General features: G+C 33.3%; 1 protein-coding gene across 3 annotated transcripts in view; it reads left to right on the forward strand.

Moving 5' to 3' along the window:
• Window positions 1-15,200, forward strand: part of LOC122803305 (lectin-like) — a 289,888-nt gene that overhangs the window by 159,881 nt on the left and 114,807 nt on the right. For all 3 annotated transcript variants that reach the window (XM_044072874.1, XM_044072876.1, XM_044072875.1), the window contains one exon: window positions 1,296-1,436. In XM_044072874.1, coding sequence (XP_043928809.1) covers window positions 1,296-1,436 — 141 coding nt within the window. The remainder of the gene's footprint in view (window positions 1-1,295; window positions 1,437-15,200) is intronic.

The raw sequence follows: 15,200 nt of genomic DNA on the forward strand, positions 1-15,200 counted from the left end.
TGAATGTTGTGGGTTTGATTATTTTGGGAAATGGGTCATTGACAGCAGTTTTCCATTCTTCTGGGATGTGCTTTTTTATTATAAGATTTTAGATAGAGGTTAAAGTCTTTGAAATTAAATTTTGAATGAAGCTTTCTCTTTTGTTTATGCATGGATATGCTTAAAAAGGCCCCTGTGGTTGTTAGCCTAGTAAACACCTATGAACCTCTGTGGTGTTTATGGGAGTTCTCCGAGGGGTTTATAAAATGAGCTTGCAGTAATAGCCAAGAACTGAAAAGGGCTGATAATAGCTTGAGGTCACTGGGATTGGATAAGCATAATGCAAGTTTAGGATATCATATAGAGAACTTGGTGGGAGAAGATCTCAGTGGTTGAGGTGAAGTTGCTTTTTATGTCTCTGCAATAATAGTTGAAGCTATTTGTACTGTTTTATCTTGTTCAAGGTGATTTTTAAGATTCTGCCAGAAGTACTTTGGTGATTTGGATTACTAAAATTGTTTTTCTTGTAGGTATGTAGATTGGGTTATTTCCACTAGTATTCTTGGTTCTGGTTTTAATTTGGCAAACATGTCAGACACTTTACAAAGGATGCATCATACAGCTGCTTATCTAGTGTTACCAGGTTATCCAACAGAAAGTAGGACTATCAAACTGTGCTCTAAAAAGAAGTCCTAATTTTCATCCAGAGTGCTTTCCTTTGGGAAGTCTATAGGAAATTTGAGGAAACATTTCACAGAAAGGTTGGTCGATGATTTGAACAATTTTCTTGAAGAAGCATGTAACTGTAACAAAATTGAAGAATGCAAGGGATAGACCTAAACCACTGCTTATGAAGTATAAAAAAATGTTGGTTTCATGAAATCTGCAACTTGTCATCTTAGTAGGTAAATAGACATAGTAGGTGGACCAAGATGTATTTTCTTTTTCATCAAATTTTTTTTCTTTACGTGTTCTGCATTCATACTGTTTGTTAAGAGAAAAATTACTGCTGTTTAGTAATGACTGTCATGCAAATATTTTTTATTTTTTACCATTTCCTGGCAATCTGGTATAAGGCTAAGGCTTTAAGCCGTTAACTTTAATTTTCTACTTTTAGAAGATCATTTGCAGCCTACAGCAATGTTGAAATGGTCACTGATGTAAATAGAATTATTAGATTACTACATGGCTCTGTATGTATATCTTGTGTGATTCTATACACTAAATGTAACAAACAAGATATACAGTGTTTTAAAAGAAACTGATTTTGATTTTATTTTCTTCTAACCTAATTTAATGTTCTCTCCACACTATAGCAACATTGCAAAAAACAACACAATGGAGGTCATTTGGTATCTATTCACAGCCAAAAAATGAACGCAGCCCTCCTTGATATGGTAAGAGAGTTGGCTTTCAATGAACAGGAAGTCTGGATTGGAGGCAAACGAAACATACTTGTAAGTACCACGTATCATTCTTTTACTTATGAATTTTGTCCTTTCTTACATACATACCTATTGACTGGATGTATGTTTGAAGATCCATGGTGGATAAGGGGTGACTGGTGACTTCAGAGAAAGTGGGGGCTCTAGGGAGCAACTGAATGAACATCTCTAAGTGAATAGAACAGGGTTATGTTAGGGCAGGGTCATCTCTGAGCATGTTTATTGGGAAAATTTGACAGGGTACATGATTCCTTTTCAGCAGAGGCTCAGGGGAAAAAACTCCATAAAAAGGATTAAGTACAAAAGTTGCAACTTAATGATAATAATAGGTTTTATCATACTTGATATGAGAAGTGTTATATACAGATGTTTACAATACACAATATGATAAGTTTTGTATATAGTATTTACAAGGAGGACAAAAGCTTTGTCATAAGTTAAGTGGAAAGAAGTAATATAAGAAACTGAAAGGCAGCAGACTTCCAAGATGGCTGCACATTGAGTAATAGCTTAATTCTAGCTCTCCCAGTGTTAAACCAGAAGCTAAGTAGAGAAGGCCAGTAAACTTGTGTTTATAGGTAAATTTCAGTAACTGGCAAGTAAGTGTACTGCATGGATGACAGGAAAAAAGAAATACAGGGGACCTGGAAAACAATCAGCTACAAAAAAGTGAGGAAAAAAAACTGATTGGGGAAAGTTCTGCAGCTGTTCAGCAAAAAGCAATGCGACCTCCGGATGTGAATTCCAGTAACCTGCATGAAGATATAAGGCAACTGCACTCAACCCCAGTTAAAATAAATGAATCACTAATGGAGTATAGCAACACAAACAACAAAAGGCTGGAAAATATTGGAGAAGCTTTAAACAAATATTCAGATGAGGTGACAAAACTGCAAAAATCAGAGGTCAAAATGAAGAAAACGCTGGCTGAATATGAGACTGCTCAGGAATAGATTTTCAAAAAATAATAGAGTTAGAGTACAGAAGACATAGGGAAAACCTGGGATTTTCTGCTATACCAGAGAAGCTGAAAGGAGCAGACTGCATTAATTTTATGAAAGCACAAATAAGCAACTGGACTAGTATTCCACAGCAGGAATTGTTAGTTGAAAGGGCACATTGTGTACATGCTCTAAAACTGGCTATGAGAAAGCAAGCTAGACCTTTAATAGTAAAGATGTAATCCTACCAGCAGAAGGAGTTGATTTTAAGTGCTAATAGTGGGAGACAGCAGAGTATTTGTGGAGAATGATTACTCATTTTACACCAGACATAAGAGAAGCAAATTTATTCCACTATTCAGGGAATGTCGAGATGCAAGTGTGAGATTCAAACTGCACCCAGCTGTCTTCAAAGTATTCTCCCCTGGAGGGACAAAATAATTTTTTGATGAAGTACATGCTAAGGAGGAAATACAAAAGTTTCTCCAACAAAAAGTGAGCTGTGAAACAGATTCTGCTTCTTGTTCTTTTGGAAATAAAGACCACAGAGAGATTTTACCTGTGAAACTTTTTCCATTGTTTCAACAGAAAATGTTGGAGTGAAGAAAGAGAGCATAAGAGCTGACTAGAAGAGCTGTGAGTATATTGGAAATGAAGCAGTGACAGGATTTGGGAGATGGAGATGAACAGTAACAAAACCAGCAATTTAATGTGGGATTACAATGCAGTAACTACATGTGTAAAATATGACAGAACAAGAAAATCTGGTAATGTTGGACTTTTTCAGAATTTGTTTGGCTTGTGGGGAACTGTAAAGCATATTCCCCACTTCATGTCATTAATGTTCAAGGAAATGCTTTGGGGAGGAGAAGAGGAGAGAGAAAGTTAATTGTAAGTAAATAATTTGTTTTCTTATTAGCACTAATTTTGTGGTGTATGATTTTCTTTGCATGCTGTAAAGTAAACTTTTCTCAGTTATTTTTAGGTGTGATGGGGATTGTAAACAGGTGCTGCTGTTTTCTTTTTCTTTTCTCTCTCCCTTCGCACTTTCTTCTTGTTCAGTTTTAAGAAATATAGGCAATGCAATGAAAAAAAGCCTGGTTAAAAGAGCATGGCAAAAGAAAAGTTAATGTGCTTTTTCTCATTCTTGCATGACAAAATGACTGGATTAAGGACCTTAGATTGATTTAGTAACAAGTTTTAAGACTAAGCAAGTGAATGAAAATAAATATTGGATGTTATGAGGCTTTTTTCTAGCAAAAACATGTATGCTTAGTGTAACAATAGGAGATCAATAGGAGATACTGCCAGCATGGCTAACTGGAATTTTTTAAATAATTCTGTGTCATTTGGGTATATCAAACTGATTTATACAAGATACTTGTTTTACAAATGTATTAGAACTGTATGTCATGTGAATATCAAACTTAAGTTGTATAGATGTTTGTACTGAAAATGTATTTGTAAAGTGCTTGTGTTTGAAATGCATCCACAGTGCCCTACTGGAGAGAACAGAAATGTATATGCACTATTGTAACTGTTTAAATATATATGTTTTAACAGATGAAACTGGAAAACAGGAGATTAACCTTAGTCCAGCAAACTTTAAAATATATCTGAAATTAAATCACTAGGCCATAAAGTTGCTGTCTCGCAGGTTTCAATGCAGCCAGACACACAAAGTCTCTACTAGGAAGCTTTCTGTATTGTCTTTGAGGTGAACTAATTACTACTCAAAAAGAGTGGAGGTATGACATTGTTTTATGATTTCCAGCACCTGCCACAGATCTGAGCAGAAGCCCTTGTGTGTGTATTTTTCCAGATAGGTACTAAATCCTGCCAGCTTCCAACAGTGGGGGGTTTGCATGGGCACTAGAAGTCAAGTGACCAGAAGTGATGCCATTCTGCAAGCTATCTCAGAGGTAATATTTTGGACATTATGTTGACAAGTATCTTAGCGAGACTGATCATTTTGTATTCTGTCTTGAGCCTGACAACAAAAAGGACCATTCATCATATCATCTGCCTTGCTATATTAAGTAAGTATGGAATAGTAATTTCTCTTAGATTCAGTCAGGAATATATTGAAGCTTACTTGAGATATTGTTTTTTCTTTATTTGTCTGCGTCTGTCCTTCAGTGTTATTTTAAATATTTTCTGTGATTTTGAACTCTGATGTCACTGTGAATTTATTTTAGTATTGTCTTGTTCTTTTACTATTTATTATTAAATATATTTAAACCTTTCTTTGTGGTTGATCTTTTTAGAGATATTTAAGTTTTGAGAGTATTTGTATATTTATTTGGTGACACTCTGTGGGCCACTCCTAATAGCGTTGCTCTTGGTCAGACTACCATTTGTATTAATATTAATTTCACATTTTACACAGTATATTGGGTACCCCTTTAAGGTACTTAAGGTAGCGGTGGTAACTAACTTATAGTTTTGGCAGAAGGGGGCATAACTAGTAAACCTGTGCCAGCCTTTCCCAGGTGTGTGTGTGTGTGTGTGTGTGTGTGTGTGTGTGTGTGTGTGTGTGTGTGTGTGTGTGTGTGCGTGAGCTACTTGGGCAGGGGCACAAATCACTGGTAGGACAAAGAGGGTGCCGTAGGTCTTGGCTTGGACACTCGGCTCAGATCTCAACTCTATAGCCATATCAGTGGGGAGTCTTATTGGGGATCTGGACAAAGAGAGAGAAACCAACCTCAGACTGACTGTGTTCCCTATGTGCTGTTAAGGGAAATGATGCTTGATTGCACATTATGCAGAGAGCTGCATCTAGAAATACTGGGTGTGTACCTGTTATCCTCCCAGTGCATGTCCCCACAGGTGGCAGTGGTGAGGATTGAGGGTCCTTGAGTACTAGCCCAGAGGTGGAGGGTCATCACACTCAGTAGCACTTCTGCAGCTGGTCTTCATGTTTCCATGGAAGCAATCTGGTAAAGAGAAATGGGCTGCCTGATTCTCGTGTCTCCATGGAGACAATCTGATAAAGTGAAACTAACTACATGCTATTGGAGAGTGATTGGCTGAAGGATAAAAAACTAAGAAGAGAAATTGGCTAGGGCATACTGTTCTCTAAAAAGCATTCAGGGGTTTTCCCAGCTGGGAGAACTATAAAGACAAGACAAAACCAATTAGCACTTAGTAGACACACATGCTGCACCATGCATCTTAGCATGTTTAACCTTTCTTTTAGGTTAATTCAGGTCTGTGAGACACTGTCAGTCTGGGACTTTTGTTCCTATTAGGAGGGTATAACTTCAGTATGTGAAGATGTACATAGTTTTGTGTGTTAGTATTAAGGTAATAGGTTTTAGGGGTATTGGGGCTGTGCTTTTTTGAGGGCTTTTAATAAAACAAATGAAATGGATATGGCAAGAAACAATTGTATAAAAGTTCAAACTGTCAAACAGTGTATGCATGTAACACAAAAGCTGGAACTAGGCATTTAGCAAAAAAAGTGTTATACATAAAAGAGTGAATAATAACTTTTTAATGCAATGTTGCTTTTTGTAATGTCTTTAAATGTCAATGATCTCATAGATAAATACAAAAAGGAAGAGTAGTGAATTATATTAAAAATATAGAGTGCAAATAGCTATGTTACATGAGACACACTTAGAAAGAACTGAACATGTGAAGTTGATAAAGAAAGGTTTTCAGGATGGTTATTCAGCAGAATACATGGGACAAAGGAAAAGAGGAGTACTTCTATTAATTGCAAGAGGAGCTCCAATTGTGATAAAAGAGGATAAAAAGATAACAATGACAGATTTGTAATGCTAAGGGACTACTGGCAAGGGAGAAGGATTATACTGGCATGTACTTAAATTCCACGTAAAACTGCTATAATTGAGCTTAAGAAACTTCTGTGAGAAATAATCAGTTTTCAGCAAGGAATATTACTTATAGGTTGAGACTGGAATGTGATTTTCAACAATGAAGATGTGTCTGGGGGGTCTAGAAGGGAAAGTACAACAAAGGAGGGTAGATTTTTGAAGAAATTTATGAAAATATTTGGCATGGAAAATGTGAATTCAGTAATAGGAGTTCAGAGTGAATTTACATATTATTCCTCAAGATATAAAAACTGGGCTAGGCTGGACAGAATTTACATTTCACAGGAACATGTGCATTTAATCAAAGGTCTTGATACACACCCAATAACTCTTTCAGATCATGCACCAATAATAACTAAAATAAAAACACAGGGTAATGAATAATATACTATACTAATAATACACTTTAGCCTAGTTAATGTTTAATAATCACTTTAAATGCATTCATTTCTTACACACTTTATACAGATAAAAATGTTAGAAACAACCAATCATAAGAAATACTTTATTAAATAATAAAACAATAAAACAATTAAACAATGTCAATTAAGAGCTAAAATAAGTATATGCCTTGTTTAACTCTTCCTTAAATGGTCAATTTCCTGTCAACCAAAAAACTCTTTATATTAATAGTATCATTTAGACCTGGTGGATAGTCCACTGCTAATCTAATCTACTACTCCGTCTCCTTTCTTTTGACCTGATTCTTAAAATCCTCTCCCCCACCATATCTTCATTAACTAATTCTTAAAATGCAAACAAACATTTTTTATGCATCTTACATCATATGTAGTACCTATGTTTTTGTTGTTGTGTCTTTCGGCTTTTTCCCGGTTAGGGGTTGCCACAGCGAAACTCTGGTCTGCTAATGATTGGCAGTAGATTTTTACCTACCAAGTTGCCAGCTCTGACGCACAACCTTCAACGAAGGTACGCCCATTCATGCATGTCTCCACACAGAAGACGCTTTAGCCAAGAATCGAACAGGACAACGTCTTACTGTGAGGCGACAACGCTACTGCAGCACCACCACCGCAGTCTATCATACATTATTTCCATCTTTACTTTTAATTGAATATAACTGTTCCTTCATTCTTTTACCCAATGTTCTTGTGGTCATATTGTGGTCATACCCACATAAAAACTTGGGGATCCTGAACACATAGCGACATATACTATTCTTTTAGTATTACAAGTAAATCTACCAGGAATCTCTGGTATTAGATAGATGTACAGCATGGGATTCTTTGATGGATTGGTTAATTCCAATACAGAGTGGAAGACAACTGCCAGTTCCAGGATATTCAGATGACAAGTTGCCAGGTGTAGTGTGGTCAGCTTATGTTTGAGAATGCGCTGTTTTATGGTAGCAGTAGAAACAGGTTTTAGTGCGAAGGAATAGGGGTGTTTGCTGAGCTCGGATGGGAGTTGTGTGGCAGCATATTTGTGTTATGTAGTAGGGAGGAAACTGACTGAATAAAGTGTGTGTTGTATGGAGTGGCAGTGGTTTTAGAGACATTTGGTTTAGTTTGGACAGGTGAAGGTTGAGTGGATCAGCCAGGATGAAGAAGCTGGGTCATGAAGGATCAGAAAGATTTTGGGTTGTTGTTTTCTTCTTCAATATTTGTTAATTAAAATTGTTCAGAATGGTTTTCTTTCCAGCACTTTGGGTTTGAACAGTACTAGTCTGCTCTGAAACATATGGTCAGCAAGGTAAAAAACTAAAATCTGAACTATCTCAAAACTCCCTAGCTTGTCAAGTAAATCAAACAAAGTTAACTATTGGGCTGCTTCCTCCTGTATTCTGATTCGCCCCACAGCAGAATGGCTTAAACCAGACTAAAGCAGAAAGTGGAGCTGACACATGACGTAACTGAATTATTCACAGTGGGAAGTAGACATGTATCCTGAGCTGTTTTAAAAATTATTCCACTGATTTTTTTTCTAAAGTGCATTCTAGTCTTCAGGCATGTCCAGCACAAGCTGTGATGTGTGAGTTTCCTTGTTTATGGCAGATCAGCATGTAGTTGAAAACTACTTTTTACTGAATTGAAGAAGTAAACTATATTTAGACAAATATCGAGGGGCTGAAACTCAGTAGTACAAGCTACCCTGATGACGGAAGCAGAATAGAAAGGTTTATATGGAGGTGCTCAATATGAGATTCCTAATATCACAGTTGTTCAAGCATTATGGCCAAAGGGAGTCACTGCTTATATTTTTTTGTTTGCAGCACATAAAAACAATGCATTTTCTGAAAGTGCATAGTGTTCAGAGCCAGCCTTTGGTAAACTGGTGTCCTAGGCAAAAGGCTTCCTCAGCACTCCCCACACCACGTTGTTTCCCCATCCTGGTCCACCTGCACCATCCAGATTACTGGAAAAGTGTTCCTGCTAGAGAGGCACCATAGGCGGCCCCCTAGTTGGCCTATACCTGAGGCTGGTTATGAGTGTTTTGCATTTTGCAAGCTTGCAGCCTTATGGAGATAAAGTAATCAGTACTGACTGCTTTTTGTTTGAGATGCAGTGACTCCAGAGTGAGAATAAAAAAGTGTGAAGGTTGTAGGGTGGGGCTTGCTTATCTATAAAAAATGGTTTTAATGTTTGAGCCTAAGATGTTGGTTCTTAACCTATACAGTCTCAAACACTTGTGTACTGTGTACTGTTATGCATAAACTCTCAGTTTGAGTACTTACTGTCAGGACATTGTGATCAGGGTTGTTTTGTGTTTGGCATAATGGATCTGACTGGACACCATTGTGCTTTCTGGTTGAAGGTGCTACAATCTGGATGTGAATTTAAACTTTGATGCCTTTTTACCTGATAATGACAAATGCCCATGATAATTTATATAGCCCTTCAAAACTCATTGTAAGAATCCTTGTACAGGATCCATTTCATAGAGTGGAAAGTGCTGTACTCTGTAAATAAAAGATCCACTTTATTTCAGTGGCATCCAATTCACTGTAACGCAGTTTTACTGAGTTCAGAATTATCAAAGTTTAAAATAAATGAGGTATAGTACATTGAAAGGAATCATATTATTCTTTTTTTTTTTAAACAGGTTTATTGTTTTAATATACAAGAGAAATATCATAACAATTTTATTCAAGTAATTAAAAATAGATATGATTATAACATTCAACAAAACAACTAAAGTATTTACAAAGACATCCACTACAATCAGATCAATTAATTAAACTAAAATACCATGCTATTGAAATTAGGATTTTTTTAACAAATTTTGTAAATTATCCCATACAATATAATAAGATGTTTTTCTAGTTGTTCTTGACCTAATTGTGTTTATTTCCATATGGCACACTATATTCATAACATTTTTAAATTCATTGAACGAAGGAGGTGTATCTGAAATCCAATTTCTGGTTATTATTTTCCTAGCCACTGCTAGAATAGACCATAACAAGGGAAGCCTACCATTTTAACACTTGGAGGTACAGGTGTGTTGAATAATATAAGAGAGTTAGAAGTAATGAAATTATCTGTAAAAGAGCCTGCAAAAATTCATTAACTGACTTCCAGTATTCTTTCAATTTTATACAGTCATAAAACATATGAGCCCAGTCAGCATTAATTTCTACATTACATCTCTTACATAGGTTATCTTTATTATTTATTTTATTCATCATCAGATGTGTATAAAAAGATCTATGTAAAAATTTCCATGTATAAAGTCTCCAGACAGTGGAAGACGTAGTTCTATAGGCAGATTCCAATATATATTGTTTATCTTGTTGATTTGGTGGGTCCCCGTTAATAGAAGTGAAATAATTCCAGTATGTATCTACACTGTAAAAAGTTTCTTGTCTGATAATTTTATGTATGTATGAAAGTTTACCTTTATCAGAAACTTTATGTTGTAAATTTAATATCAAGTAATCAATCAGTGTTGGAATAGATTCTTTAACTGTTATAGACATTAGATCTATTCTATCAATGAGATGTTGTCTAAAGGTCTGAACCTCTAACCAGCAAGTTTCTCTTAGATCAAATTCTTGTTTTAAGAAATCTAGATTTTTAACTTTATTATCAGATATCAACTGATACCAGTACTTTAGATCATTATCTATAGCTAAATGAGTTCCTTCAGAAGTAGATGACAAAAGCATACCCTGAGTATACATTATAGGGAATATAATAAAATTCCATTCCCTATACTTAGGGTGCATGAATATAAAGTTACGATAGCTAATAATAATATTTAATGGGTAACAAACCATATGTTTAGGTGTAATAGGTGAAGTACAAAATTCCTTTAGTAACCATAACATGGAGTTATTTACAATCATATTTTTATGTGTTAAGGAGATTTTCATGAAGTGCATACTAATTAGCTCCCAATAATCTTTCCATTTTGCGACATATGACTGATCTATTAATAAAGTAATAACTTTTACAATGGACGAGATAGTATATAAATTAAGGTCTGGAAAAGAAATACCCCCTTGAGACCAGCTATTAGTATGTTTCTTTAATGCAATCCTAGGTCTATTTGGTGCCCGTAGGAAATTTAACAGTAGTGTATTCAGTTTCTTGATAATTATTTTTGTAGGTGGAAGTATTATTGATTGTATTAAGTATAAAATCTTGGGGAATATTATCATTTTAATAATTGTAAGTCTCTCCTCCATAGTAAAAAACATATTATTCCAGGTATTAAAAAGATTTTGTATATTAAGAAAACAGGTATTATAATTATTATATATAATAGATTTAATATCTTTAGATAGTATTATACCTAAATAAGTTATCTGACCTGAATTGGGTACATATTTAGTAAAATCACTAATGAGAATATTTTTTCGTGTATATATAGGTAGTATTTTAGTTTTTCTTCATTGAATATTAAACCAGAAATACTTTTAAAATTCATCATTTTATCAAATAGAGACTGCATAGAAGAATTAGATCCTGCTGATGTAATTAGAACATCATCTGCAAAAGTTGAATTTTGGATGTTGTATTTTCATCTATTTCAAAACCCTCTATGTCAGTACTGTTTCTGATCAAATTAGCCCAAGGCTCCATTACTAAAGTGAATAATAGTGGAGAAAGTGGACATCCTTGTTTTGTACCTTTAAGAATGGGTATTTTTGTGAAACATATGTTCCTACCTTAATATAAGCCAACGTTCCTTTGTATAAATGCTCAATTAGATTTACAAATGCATCTGAGAAGTTTGTGCACTTCAGTAAGGTAAACAGATAGTCCCAACTTACTGAATCAAATGCTGAACTTATATCAAGACTAATAAGTGTTAAATCTTTCTTTTTCCTATTTGCAAAATCAATTAATGTTAAAGTTCTTCTTATATTATCAAAAGTATTTCTATTTACAATGAAGCCTGTCTGATCTATATCTATAATGCCGGAATGATTGTCTTCAATCTATCAGCAAAAATACTCATAAACATTTTATAATCAACATTAAGTAATGAGATGGGCCGATATGAAGTACATCTAGTTGGATCTTTATTAGGTTTTAAAATTGGCGAAATAAATGTATATTGCCAAGATGTGGGGGTTATTAACTCAGTTTGGGCCAAAATAAACACCTTATGTATTAATGAATATGTACTTTTAGAAAGGATTTTATATATCTCTGGTATAATACCATCATTACCCGGTGCTTTGTTTGATTTAAGGTTATTTATTTGTGTAATAACCTCTGTATATGAAATACTTTTGTCCAATAGTTTAATCTGTTGTTTATTAAGCTTTTTATTCATGTTTGTGGTTATAAACTCCTTTATTTTATCTTTAGGTTCCATGTTAATGTTATTATTGTTAATATTGTGAAAGTGATTTCTAAATTCATCTAGTATTTCTGGTAGACTAGAAACATTCTTCTTTTTCCTTAGAGAAAAGATTTATTTGATATGGTTTTGTTTATTCAACCTTTTTGTTTTATTTTTAAGTCTATGTAAGTATTTGGGGCTTATTGAGTAAGACAAAAACTTGTATTTCTCTAGAGTTATTTTAACTTTATGAGTTAAAATTTCTTTGTATTTCTCATTTAGTTTGTTAATTTCTTCATTGACTTTCTTATCCATAATATTTTCTTTATTATTATGTTTATAAGAGTCTAATTTACTTTGGATATCTAACAATTCCTTATCCCAAGATTTCCTTTTATTATTATACCATCTTATACTTTGTCCATATAGATATGATTTTAAGGCATCCCAAACAGACAATGGAGACTTCAGGAGTATTATTTATGTCTAGAAAATGTTGTACTTCTGAAAGTATATATTCTTCATAGTCTTTTAGTTGAGTTAAGTATGCTGGTATCCTTTTGATCTGAACATTATGAGTATTTTTTATCATGAATTCAAAGACAATTGAATTATGATCAGATATAGGACATGAAATGATTTTGGAATTAATTAAATCTGTTACCATCTGGTTAGAAATAAAGACCCTATCTATTTTTGAATAAGTTTTGTATCTGTTAGAAAAAAAGGTGTATGGTAATGATTTTGAATCTATCTGATTATTAATATCATTCAAATGATAAGAATTAGCAAAATCATTTAAATGTTTTGCATTAGATGTAATTCTTCTTTTCCTATAGTGGTAGTATCACTTTCATGTAGTATACAATTAAAGTCACCAGCTAAAATAATATCTCCTATAGAGAATGATATGATCTTATCACGCTAATGTTTCACTGTATTAATACCAATTCCAGGTATCCAATATACATTAATTAAAGTGTAAGTCTTCCCATTAATTTGTATTGTAACCATACAAAACATTCCTTTGTCATCCTGATAAGACTTAATGGTTTTAGGAATGGGCATACTTTTATTCCATAAAATAGCCACTCCTCTTTTTTTCTGAGTGTGCTCTGAACTAACCAATACTGTATATTTGTTTGTGGCTAGTTTATCAATATCTTTTTTCAAGAGATGGGTTTCTTGCAGGAAGACTAAGTTGGCCTTATGTAAATTAATGTATCTTATTAGGCTTGCCCTTTTACACAGATTATTCAATCCATTAATGTTTAAAGAAATTCCTTTTAAAGATGTCATTTGGCATTTTTAAAACTTAAGAATCTTATGATCAAAATAACAAATAACAACATAAGTAATGTTACATCTCCTCCTTTAGGTGTACCTTTAAATATAGCTGTATTTATTGAATCTTTTATGGGATTTTGTATAGGATTCAATTTTGTTTGTAGTGACAATGAGTGTACAAAATATATTGTGGATGTCAAAACTATATACATATAACAATGAACAAGTGAAAATGATGTAAGGATTAAACCTTGCATCCAGCCTGGAGTTAAAACTCCAACTTAGAGTAGTATTTACCACTCAAGTTAACCCCTACCCTAAGCAGCAGTACCTCAGCTACCACCTTATCAATTTAATACTGGTTATATTTAACTTAAATTGACAGCTTTCAATTCAATTATCTAGCAAGACAAGACTACACATTTGATAAAACAGCATCATATAAACTAAAATAAACTTTTTTAAAAACTATTCATACTACTATATACATCTATGTAATATAATACACTTGTATTCAAATAGCATTCAAATAAACTTGATATTAGGAACCAAGAGGAGAGAGAAAAAAAAAACGTGAAAGAGAGACAGAGAGTGAAAGAAAGAAAAAAAAAAAAAAAAAAAGAAGGCATATTTACATATTAATTTATTCAAAGTATGTAAAAATAAGTTCTAACATTCATTTAAATCAAAAACTTTGGCTAATATGGTTCAGACATTACATATATTAAGATACATCTATTTTCTGTCATGTAAATGCAGTCAACAGCTTCAGAAAAAACTTGAATTGCTTGTATATGAGCATTTTACTCATACTCATTATTGTCAATAGAATAAAATATTATATTTATAGAAGTTGTTATAAATCATACTGCATAGTTATGCAAATTCTCAGAAACACTTGCATTATTGTAAAAAAAAACATCTGTATTTTGTATGTCTATACTACTGCTTTAAAATATATCACAAGACAGTTTCTTCCAGAATAGAGTTATAAAGTTATTTATGCTTGTCAATCAGATGAATTAAATGAGTTATAGTAATGTATATGTTTGGAACATAAGTTTTGAACACAGATTAGTATGCTGCAGTCAAGTAGATTTTCAAAAAACACTTGAATAAATGTTTCATTTTCTATGCCTTCTAAAATAAGACATTTAATTACTACAAGAAACTGCATAATTTAAAATCATTATAACTGACATTTTATGAACTATAACATAGATATTTAAGTAATTATATAAAATAACTCACATTTAAATGTTAAAGAGTTCATTTTCCTTCACATAGTCGCATTTGCATCAGTTCTACTTCCTGGTAGAGTGTTCTTCCTGAATCTGTGGTGTGTCAGTGTGATATCCGGGTCAAAGGTCAGATTGACTGCTTTCAGCTTCTCTGTGAGAATTCTGAGAGTTGAAGCTTTTGAAACAGCATGAGGACACTGTTCATGAAGTAGCCCACATCCCAGATTGTCTCCCTTAACATTTTGGCAGGAAACTTGTTAAAAACTAGTGACAAACATTCATTTAGCAGTGTAAATGCATCTAAACATAACAAAACCTTCGTGATGTATTTTACAGATTATTACAGCCTCTATGTAAGTGAAATTAAGCCCAAAGTTATTAATAGGTAATAAAACTCAATATTATTGTCCCAACTCAATTTTTATGCAAATCTTATTATTTACTGTGTCTATATGATCAAAAGCATTTCTATATATTAATATGAGGAAAAAAATAAAGAGAAAAAATAAAGAAAAGAAAAAGAGAGTAGAAAATAAAAGAGTGTAAGGCAGAAATAAAAAAATGTAAGAGAAAGCTATAAGAAGTATATACAATGGAATATTACTTACTGTTTATATTAATAGAGTTAAAAATAAAACATATTATTTACTATTATTTAGTTCTAATTATTATTAGTTAAAGCATGACATATTATTTACAAACAAGCAT

The sequence above is a fragment of the Protopterus annectens genome, chromosome 5.part1, assembly GCF_019279795.1.
Source record: "Protopterus annectens isolate FY-2018-M chromosome 5.part1, PAN1.0, whole genome shotgun sequence".
NCBI classification, from domain to species: domain Eukaryota; kingdom Metazoa; phylum Chordata; order Ceratodontiformes; family Protopteridae; genus Protopterus; species Protopterus annectens.